The 11,377-nt window shown below is 45.9% G+C and overlaps 1 protein-coding gene across 1 annotated transcript in view; it reads right to left on the bottom strand.

The window, feature by feature from the left end:
- LOC104509823 (DNA-binding protein RFX2-like) overlaps positions 1-11,377 on the bottom strand; it is a 29,425-nt gene that overhangs the window by 15,287 nt on the left and 2,761 nt on the right. The window contains 4 exon segments of the mRNA XM_010151890.1: positions 5,207-5,281; positions 9,463-9,727; positions 10,304-10,380; positions 11,360-11,377. The exon segment at positions 11,360-11,377 is cut by the window's right edge and continues 11 nt beyond it. Of these exon segments, the coding sequence (XP_010150192.1) occupies positions 5,207-5,281; positions 9,463-9,727; positions 10,304-10,380; positions 11,360-11,377 (435 nt within the window).

Here is an 11,377-nt window from a genome sequence, read left to right on the forward strand (position 1 = left end):
TGTGGCCCTGAGCCTTCTCCCAGCCCCAATAAGCTCTCTCTAACAAAAGTGTGTCTGACATAAAAGACCAGCAGCTCAGTTATTAAACGGTCCACATCTGGGCTAATTTTGGGCCACCCCCTGTATTTAAAAGATTAATGATTAAGAAGGCTTTTTAAAAAAACATTGATTTTATTTATCCTATTTTCTAAACCTGTTCTAATTCCAAGCCTCAAAAAACAACCCCAGAAGTTGCATGTTACTACGGAAAATTTAGATATAGGTAAAACTCTCATTTAAATTTGATTCTGGCCTTTTTTTAGTCTGATCGCAGATATTTCTAGATTATTTCCTTCATGTTCCAGCTTTCTTTTTCTGCAAGTATCTTTTATATTCCTTCAAACATTACATAGTTTCACAATATTGAACTCCCACGATTCAATTAGAAATCTATTACGAAATGCACAGAAGAGCTTAAAAAAGGAAATCTGTCAGAATATAAATAGTTTTCAAAACATTAATTTTGCTATTCCTGCATCAGTAATAACAGACCAGGCACTTAAAATGAGAACATTAAAGATTCTTCCCCTTATTCTATTTACTTTTTGAATTCTGCTCTGCTATGACAATGACAAGACAGTCCATAGTTTCATTTCTGTTTATACTACTATCCCGTCCAACTAAAATCACTGTGCAACCCTATGCAGCTTTGTTTGTTATAGGCACTACAGGGGAGCATTTCAATCTCATTTCTACTTTATTTCCATTGACTATTTGTTTTGTTTTAAAGAAAAAAAAACCTTTAGCAAAAACCTCATCCTTGTTCGATTCCAGGATGGCTTTTTAAGGATGGAAAAAGCAGCACACGGGGCTCTCTGAGAAAAGAGAAAACCTATTTTCTCTGAAGGTCCAGCTTTGGAGAGGTTTTCTTATGGGCACTTCTATGAAAAAGAAACCAGTGAAGACACACGTCTGTGGCTCATATTTAAGGAGTTTTTATCTGAGACTAGGAAGAGCAGGTTCCTGAGTCCCAGCTCAGAGTTAGGATGGGCCCTGGCCCACCCACATGTCTGCTGAGCAGTTGGGCTCAACGACGGAGAGCAACACTTCCCTCGCACCAGAAGTCCCCTGCTCAACCCCAATCTTTCGCAAGTAACTCATCAAACCCTATGCATTTTCTTGAAAAGTCTCTTTTCTAGAACAACTGCCTGTCAGCTCTCACTTGCGCAGTTAACCCCGAGCCATCTGTGTACATAAGCACAAGCTCCAGCATCGCTGTCTCTCCACTGAGCAGGAGATTCATCCCCCGTGAGGTCATTACCCTCCTCCCCGTGTGTTGCTGTTTGTCAGGACAGAGTTAATTTTCTTCACAGTGGCTGGTATGAGGCTGTTTTGCATTTGTGCTGAGAAGAACGCTGATAACTTAGTTGGTACTAGGGTGTGCTCGCACTGACTTCAAGGACTTTTCCAGCTTCTGATACTGCCCCTGTGTTCCCAGCTCTCTCACTACAGGCAGTGGGGGGCACACAGTTCAAACAGCCCACCCAAACTGACCAAAGGAGTATTTCATTCCACAGCACAGCATGCTCAGTGTATCAGCCGGGGGTAGGTGGAGGGGGGCCATAGCTCGTTAGCTTGCTCATTAGCTCATTTGTTCCTCCATTAGTTAGTTGGTTGGTGGGTCGGTTGGCTCTCTGGGTCGCTCTCTCACTCGTGGGGCTCGCTTGGACTCTGCTGCCATCGCTCTCGGGCTCTCTGGCTCTGACTCTCTACTCGGGACCTGGCTGTGCATTGGTCGGTGGGTGGTGAGCAACTGTAGCTTTTGCTCTATTTTCTTAATTACTTTAATAAGTAGTATTGATAATATTAGTACTGTGATTGTATTAATTTATATTCAATTAATAAATAGTTCTTATTTCACAAGCTTCCTTGTCTTTTCCTCCAATTCTCCTCCCCTGCTGGAGGGTGTGGGGTGAGCAAGCAGCTGTGTGGTACTTCATTGCTAGCTGAGGCCCCCCCAGCCAAGGGAGAATTATTCCCTTTAGCAGTTTTCCTACTTCTCATTCAGTCCCATTTTAGGTGTTTCCACCTAAACACCATGTGGGGGTAAGATCTTTTCCTCAGGGGAAAAACTCCAACAGCACCCACCTAGATCCATTTACCCACAGGGAAGATGTCCATTATTTTGGGGGGGATTTGGGGGTTTTTTGTTTTACAGGCAGTGAGGAAAAAATACATTTTCCCCCTACTCCTATGAGTGCTATAGGATATCGAGGAGCCTCCGTGCCTCAGGCAGGTTATAGCATGCCCACGTGTCTGTCTGTAGGCACTCACGTACAAAAATTATAGCAACTTTTCTCAACTTTCTTTGCATCATCTCCAAGCTCTTAATTAGCAAAGCAGTAACCCTCTGACCCAGCAACCCCGGAGCACACTGCGAGCAGAGCTGTTTCACTAGCAGCAATAGATTGACAGAATTTCATTAGAAACATCATGTGTCACTGGGGTAGCAACATTAGCTTAGGCTTCCAAATTTGGTATTTCAAGTGCACTTAAATAACCTCTCAGAGAGTTTTTGACACTAAATTAAGTTATCAAGTGTGGCTCCATTTCACACTGGCTTTGTTTAAACAGCATTATGTAAAAACTTCCCTCTTGACTGAGACACCTTTAGTTTTCCTTTTTTTTTTTAACTTTAGAGCAATGATTCCTGCCATCAAATATCTGCTGATGGCAAACAAACCATTATCTCAAGAACTTACAGATTTAAATTTCACAAACTGTGAAATTTAAAGAGAGGGATAGAACACGTAATGACATACTCTGCAACTTTAAGGCTACAAGCAATTAAGTCACAACTAACAGCGCAATTAGCATTATCTCACAACTTCCTGGCTCCTAGCTTTGTCAAGCTCATCTTTTACTTTCAGCCTTGACAAATCAGTCACCTGCTGCTTCACTTTCTGGTTCTCATGGGCAAAACTGACACTATGGCACACAAGCCACACAAGCATTTGGGAACAGCAATCCTCTGATTTGTTGTTTGTTTTTTTCGGAGGGAACTGAAGCATCCCGGACAGCAGAAATCCCTGTAACACAGGACGTGCCAGGGAAGACGTGCAGAGAGGTTCGGCGCTCACTGGACTGTCCCACACGCTGCGCTTGGGAGCGACCTCCGGCAGTCTCCAGTCCAGGAGACGTTCAAGGCCAGGCTGGACAGGGCCTTGAGCATCCTGGTCCCTGGCTCATGACAGGGGGGTTGGACTGGGTAGCCTTTAAAGGTCCCTTTCCCACCCACACCATTTGATGATGATTCTGTGATTCCAGCCCAGCCTCCTACTCAAACCAGGGCTCACTTCCAAGGGAGGTCAGGTCCTTCAGTCCAGGTCAATGGCTCATTCGAGTGCTGAGACCCTCCCCAGGCAGAGGCTGCGCAGCCTCCCCGGGCAACGCCATCGACCTTCCTCCAGCTCTGGAAAGTGATTGCCTGATCCTGTTCTGCAACACGCTGCACTTACTACTGCTCCTAGCATCGCCTCCTCGTTATTCCCACACATCCACAGACATCGCTCCGTGCTCCGGGAAGGCAGAGCAAGGAGGCTGGAGGTTCACGGGGCAGCAAGGGCCCCGCAAGGCTCCTTGGCTCAGGCTCTGGGCCTGGGCAGAGGGAATTACCCAGCCCCGTCGCTGCCCAGGGCAGCATGTTGTGCCTGGACCAACGTCTTCAGCAGGGACCGGGGAGAGCTGACGCGTACACACACACGCCCAGGAAGTATCTTATTTGCTTTAGCATTTGCAAGAGAAGTTAAGCCTTATGCCAAACTATGAACCCTGACCTGAGAAGAGAGACATTAAGTTCTTTACTTCTAGCCTGCAAGACAAGGATGAGGAAGATCTGGTCAGAGGCTGGATCGGGTCCCAACTGCATCTTGCACAGACTGCAGTCAGGTGATATTTCTTTTCTATCTTTGCTTTCTTTCCTCTGCCCTTTTTCTGCTTTTTTCCAAACCTCCCCCAATACACACCATGACCCACCCTGTCCTGTTCTGCTCTGTCCCCTTCTGCACTGGGACAAGCAAGAGAAGTTCTGCAGAGCAACGTTATCCTTAGACAACTCTGCCCAGCACTCAGGGCACCGCGCGGGCGCGTGAGCACGGCCTCAGCTGGGGACAGGAAGGATGCACAGAGGTGCTCAGAACAGGAACTACCAGCCTGATTCTGCAGGTTTGTATTTCTGCAACTACAACAAGGAACCTCCAGTTTCTAGAAGCTGAAATAAGGATCGAGATCACCCATGAGCTCTGGATTGGAGTTCAACATCAGTTTAAGAGAATCACACCATTAGGCTCAATGTTCCTTTCATTTTCTTAGGCTACTTCTCTAAGGTGAAGAGGACAAAGATGTTTTTGCAGGACATAAGAATGACAACAGATCTTCCCCCAAATACCAGAAAAGAAAATCTGGAAATCTTTCTAACAGAAAGGAAATCTGTTAGACTAACAAAGTACCACTTTATGCACTGTGATTTATCAGTGCAGAACATGCTTCAGCCTAATCCAAAACACAATGAAGTCAAAGCAAGTCCAATGACATCAACAGGACTTGAGTTAGACCCTTCAGGTCTCACACATGCATATGCCCATCGTTAAGCATTACTGCACGGGAGCCATAAACCACGATGCAGAAGGCCCAGTAGAACAGTGGGAGCTTCGCACAAAGCAGGGAAATTGTTGGCATAGCGAGCAGAGAGAGGTCTAGCGAATGGATTTAGCATAGCGCTGGTCTTCCTGAGGCACAGAAAGAGGCAGTAAAGGCATTCACAGGAGCAGGCTGTTGGCACGTGCTACCTAAGGGATACCTGTCATGATTCACACCAAGTTACTGCTGTAGAACTGCAAGTTACGTTCCAGCCACCTTTCCATTCCAGTGAAAGGAAAGAACTTCCTCAACTGTGTTTATCTAACTGCCAGCAATTTCCACTGCAAGGCAGATGAAATAAATAAACATAGGGTAGAGGCAGTTAACAGAATCTAGAGCATCTCATCAACAAACATTAACATCATGACACTTTTTGCAGATTCGTGTTTCTTGGGAATGGGCTGCTTTGGGCAGCACAGCTGAATCACAGGCTGCGTTCAGAGACTCATGCTGTTGAACACACCAACGGGCTACAGATAATGCTCCTACCAAAGCAGGAAAAAGGGTGTAAATTCCGATTGTGACTTACATGGCTGTTGAGCAAACTGCTTTTGTGTGATGTAATCCCTTCATTTTTTTGTAGGTTTTCAATCGCCCTTTCAAGCTAAAGGAAATGTGCACAGGGGAAAAAAAAAAAGGGAAAAGAAAGGAAATCAGATAGTTAGCAACAGCCAGAATTATTATTTCTTTATTAATATTTGAATGATTAATGCTTTATATCAACAGGCTTGTGAAAAAGAGGCAAACAGATGAGGCACAGTCCTTACGGGATGAAGCTGCAGAGGCGTTACCGTGTGGCATGCAAACTAACAACACAGCATGAATCCCTGTTAGGGTGACAGGGCCAGACCCGTGGACTTTTGATCTTCTGCCACACACACTGACCAGTTACGAAAGAGAGGCAGTTTTTCCCCTTTCTCCTTCGTACCTAGATGAAAACACCACCAGACAGATATGCTGCAGCAGGTCAAAGGAGATTTGCTACAGAGAAGGTGCATTTTACCCACATCTTTCAAGGAAAACTGGAAGTAATGACTTTGGTTATTATTACTTCTTAATGTTTTGACAAAAAAATGAATGGCAATTAAATAAAATGGTCACAAGGAGAGTTGACACACAGAAGGCATAAACTGGAACGGATAAGAGCCCTTTGCTACTGAAGAGAACTACAAAGGGACCCTGAAGGAAGAAGACACGTTTCAATTAAGTGAGCTTCTTCCCACCAGGACAGGCTGGCACAGCTCGATGCTACTTGTGCTCATTTCCACCGAACTCAGAGCTTCTGCAAGCAGCCACGGTGAGGCATTCCGACTCCTGAAGAGCCCCCTTGCTTCCCTCTGTGTAGCTCTGTGCCCCACTCAGCCCACCTATGGCTGCTGCCTTCTGCCCAGACCCTCTCCTGGACCCTTCTGGTCCTCCTTCTGCTACTGGGGTTCCCATGGCAATCGCTGGCAAACTGCTTCCCAGGGGGCTGCTGGTCCCAGAGCTCTAGTGCTCCTGAGCACAAGCATTTTGCATGTGAGGAAGGAAAAAAAAATCCTCAAAACAACAACAACAAAAAAGCCGCATTAAGGAACTGGCAGGAGCAGAACCTGCTCTTTCTCCTAGTAGATGTTCTCAAAACCCTGTTATCTGTGACCTGTTAGTGCAGACAGGACACCAGTTAGAACTTGCAGTCAGCAGCTCTCTGCAGCATCTCTCCTCAGTTCACACGCATGGTCGCACTCATCTGTAGGCACATGCACAAAGCCTCTGCCAATGGCTCCTTCACATGCTAGCCCTGTACTCCAGTCTGCACTGACTCCCAGCACAGGGAAGATAAAGGTCAAGATAAAACCAGCCATTTACAAAATCAAGCTCTGTCAGGAAGGTGGGAGAATCAGATCTAACTTCTGAAGTAACGTTCACCAACCAAAGACACAGCCTGTGCCGTATCTGTTGGTGGAAGCGATACTCTGTCCAAGCACCTCAAGCACACATCCCTTGGTTTTTATCCAAAAGTGCCATCCCTGGGGCACTTCTCAAGAAGTTATCCCTAAATTCAAAAGAAGGGTCAGTCTAAGACTATGTGTCAGTGTTTTTCTGAGACACCGTGATGTACCATGAGGAACCAAAGGCCGATTGCTGATGCAGCCTTCAGGAAATGAGTCAGTGTTAGGGGGAGACACCATTTCCTTCCTCTGCTCCAGGAGCAGCAGTGCCAGCTGAGCAACACCTCTTGTGCAAGCACAGCAACACTGCCTGTCCTCTGGGCACTGCAGCAAGTGTCCCATACAAACAGACACCTTAAATCTGCAGGAAAAAAACTATCACAGGGGAAAGACCCCGTGTTCTTAAACAGCCCTGCATGAAGGTGAGGAGCTCTGAGCACCCACTTACTGGAGTTCCTAAGGATTTCCTCTGGGCATAGCCTAATTTAAATGAAGATTAATAGTGCTCTGTTGGCACGAGCACTGAATGGGACTGCTTCATGTGCTGTTCCAGCCCATTTGATGGAGCAGAACATCATTATTCCAGTAGGCATGGAAGCAGGTTTCTTAAAATACTTGATTTCATTACTATGTACATACAGGCTTTACCAGACCTCCTGAGGCAGCTTTCACACCATTGCTAATTCTGAAGGGCGACCTCATTCGCAGTCTCCTCTGAAGACACTCTCCTTGCTTTCAAGGTCTCAGTTCCACCTCTGCCTCAAACATTCATCCCCCACCAAGCCCTCGCTTCCCCATTCCTTGCAGCTGCCTCCCAGGTTGCCAAGCCCTCACATTGCTGGCCACTCTGATGTCCATCCCTTTTGCACCACCCCCTAAAGCTATGTGCAAACACTACGGCTTCCTTGGCTACATCTGCATGAGCTGTACTTTGCTTTCTCTCCACAAAACTCTTAATTCCACCACAAATACAATTTGCCAGGACTACAGCCTCTCCAGCCTCTTTAACACCACCCTTTCCTATTTTCTGTTTAAGCAATGAAAAATAATCTTCCTACCCAATGATTTGATTTAGTCATTGCTCTCCTTTAGCCTTCCACTCTCTGTCCACCCATTACTACATGAAACCCAAAGCAGTTACGCTCTGCTCTGTCCCCCTCAACTCTGACCTGTGCTGAAAGAACTGAAAGCCACACACGGACACATCCCTGTACTGCCGTCCATGCGCTATTTCACCCCCGTGCGCCCCCCCGTAAGAGCCACAGACATTCCGTGTTCCGATACCTTCAGAAAGTTCATACCTACACGCCACCGAGTGCATTTATTTCAGATAAATTTTCATAAAGTTCACTTCCTAATTTCTTTTTTTGCTAAACAGCTGTATCTCATGTGATAGACAGCTACAAACTAAACCCGTTCATGGGACATTTCTATTGACAGATATTCTACTTGGGCTTTTCACATTGTGACCATCACCATGGAAATTTAAAAAAAAAAAAAACAGAAAACTAAACCCAAGAGTACTGTTGTGCAGCTTTGCAAGATGCAGTCCCACGCAGGTGACAAGATCAGCAGCCACTTCCTCCAAAATAACAAGTGTGAGCAAAAATCAAAAGATGGTCCAATGCTAGTTTTTAACTACGAACAGCTAAAATAGACACAATTCTCATGAAAGAAACAAACCCCAGCTAATCCAGATCCATCTGTCATTTTCTCATCCACCCAAACATGAGAACTTTTCCCCTACTTCGACCTAAGGCTGAGCCCTTTTACTCCAGGATCAAAGACAACTTTTCAAGGCACACGGATTCAAAAACCATGAAGTCCATATTCTAAAACTCAATGGGAAAAGGAAGTACAATTAACCAGCCAGATTTTCAACAGTTCTCCGTAGCAAACTGCTCCTGTTTTTCTCCCTGGGTGGTGCTGTTCACATTTTAAAATCTGGCCACATACACTGAATTACACCTACATTTGTAATTATGTTTACATGCAAACGGATAAACACACCTAAGTCAGTCTGGAAAGGAAGGTGAGCGGCGTCCCAGAAAACGAGCTCCAGCCCACCCCTGGCAGCAGCTGCTACCAAGGGCTGATAGATTCTCAGATCAAAGCCCTGGTAGGTCCCAGCTGCAGAAAGGCTGGTTTAGGTTAATAGCTGTATCCCCGAGTCCCCCACAGCTCTACAGCTGTGCTTCCAGCAACCTGGCCCCTCCACTGTCAGCTGGAGGGACATCAAAAAATATTAGAGCTTTAAAACATTTCTGTTTGATCAGTATTATCCCTAAAATACTTTTTTTTGTAACACATGGCATGGACAGAATACACAATGGTGTAGTAGTTATATACAAAGACTTTTCTATCACTCTGCATTTGGCATGATCAGCTTGACATGCCTTAGGTGCTGATTACCCACTGTGTTAATAATGGATTTTTCGTGTCTCTTCATAATTAAAAATATATTTACGTGTTTCTTTATTTTGGGGTAAGCCTCATGTTATACTTACTGGAAAATGTAAATACAGACAATTCTTTTGAATTGGAAAGCCAAAACATTTTGCTCAGGGATAAAAAAAACCAAAACCCCTGAGAATTTTCTCCTATCTCCATGCTGCATAATTTCAGCGATCCTCTCAGAAAGTTTGACAAGCCCCTGCCCACCAGCAAGAGGGACATTGCAAACTCCCATTGAAAAATACCTGTAGTACACCAGTGTCTATTCTCTCCCTTGCATGACACGTTATACAGACATATACACAGTGACAACGACAGGAAGATCTATTTTCTGAAGGCTTTTCAGTTCCCTTGCAATAATTCCTGGCCCCTGAGCTGCAATATTTGCAGGGCTACATACCGTTGCTGGAGAGGAGCGTGAAGTATGTGACAGAGAATGTCTAGTGTTTTCCATCCCCCCATGAATGAGATAGGCTCCCGAGCCGGAGAGGATCGGACTTCCCCCAATGTCCATGGTGATGCCCACCATGTTGTGAGAGGGAATGGCCGTAGGAGAGGATGCCGCTGTAGTCACCTGAGCTCCACCTCCCTGAGGTTCGAAATAGGATGCTGTGCTGCTGGGGGTGTAAATCTGACCTTCGGTGTTGTAGGAGTAGGTGGTTCGTCTGCCAAAGGAACAACAGGGTCAGAAGGTCAAGAGGAGCTCACAGATCTAATCTCACAGACAATGGTTTCCGAAATCAGGATCACCTTTTAGAAAGACTCCATTGTCGATGGGATTTGCTCGAGCCAAGAGCCATTCTGCAGCCATCGTCTGCCACCTGGGTGCCACATCACCTCAGTGCCAAAGGCTGAGAGCACCAGGCCAGAGCCGGCAGGCACAGCAGAGAGCAGGAAGAGGAAACCTTACAAAACCCCTTTCCTCCTCTACCAGCTATGCTCTGGTTCCTAAAGCCGCCCCACCTCACCACACAACGGGCTGGGCAGAGGAAAATACCCTTTTATGTAGGGGAGAGCCAGATTCCCTGGAGAACAGTCCCTCCATGAGGACAATGCTTCCCCAAGGCTGGAGCGTGGCTGAAACTACCCCCACGCACACGAGGTAGGATGTGAAACAGCTCCTCCTCTTCCTCCTTTTAAAGGCAGGCAGTGCTGGGGTGGAAGGAGCCTGGGAGGACCGAAGGGCTCAGCCCAGCTGGGAGGGGAACAGGGCTCTGCTACAGCCAACAAGAGACTCTTACATGGTTCCATTGGCATAAACAGCTTCTCCTTCCACATACTGGACCTGGGCTGGATATACGTGCTGCACGGATTGCACCTGAAACAAGCATCATAAACTCGGGTTACGGATACGTTATTGCCTAGGAACGGCGTGAGAAATTGCACATTACATTCTTAAACAACTTTCAACCTTACCTTGACATTTAGGCTTTCTTTTTAAAAGAAAAACAAAACAAACAAAAAACTGACACATGCTTAGGAATCCCAAAGGACATATTTATTTTAAAAGGTCAAATGAAAATAAATAAATAAATAGCTGCTCCATGAGCAGTGGAAACAATGGAGCTGGGTTTCCTCTGCACACACGTCTCAGGGCTGGTTTTCCCCTGACTAATATGGGTGAGATCATGCGGCAGCCTTGCCTTCAGCAAGGAGGTTGGCAGTGCCCATCTGCACCCCAGCCCCCTTTATCATTGGTCTGGGAAGGATGTAGTTGCCCTCTGTCAAGGCTTTTTTTTAATAAAACTGAGCAACTAAATAAAAAATTGCTAGGGGAGAAAGTCAAGAGGGTCAGACTCACTGTCCACATGAAGCAGCACCACATGTGCCTGGTTTCTTAGGAAACGAGGACTGCAAAAGGCAAAGTTCAGATAAATAAAAACACTTGCGTGGCTCTGTCACCCAGCCTTTCTATGAAGCCACATGCAGCCAGTACATTTATCTCTGTAATTAAAAAAAATCCCAAACACTTTGACTCTAAAAAAATCTTCACAGAGGAGGACTGCTTTTAAATGGCAATTAAAAGCATCCATCAAATCTTCAAATGTATGAAAGACAGGGAAGGTTCTTTCTAAACTATCTTGAGAGTTTCTTTTGCCATCAGGCTAAGAAAGGAAGGGAGAGATGGAGAAAGCTGCTCTCTCAGCGATCTCCGGTTCTCTAATCGCACACAACTCTTTAATTAGGAGCATGGATTTTTCTAAGTGGTTATCTGGCACAGTTTCAAATGTCATGTGGGACGTGGGGTCCTGTTGCCACAGGGGTCCCTGTGTGGTGTCTCACCCCGCAGATATTACCTGTTGTGGAACCTGCTG

This window comes from Eurypyga helias, unplaced genomic scaffold (assembly GCF_000690775.1).
Source record: "Eurypyga helias isolate BGI_N326 unplaced genomic scaffold, ASM69077v1 scaffold7460, whole genome shotgun sequence".
Classification (NCBI taxonomy): domain Eukaryota; kingdom Metazoa; phylum Chordata; class Aves; order Eurypygiformes; family Eurypygidae; genus Eurypyga; species Eurypyga helias.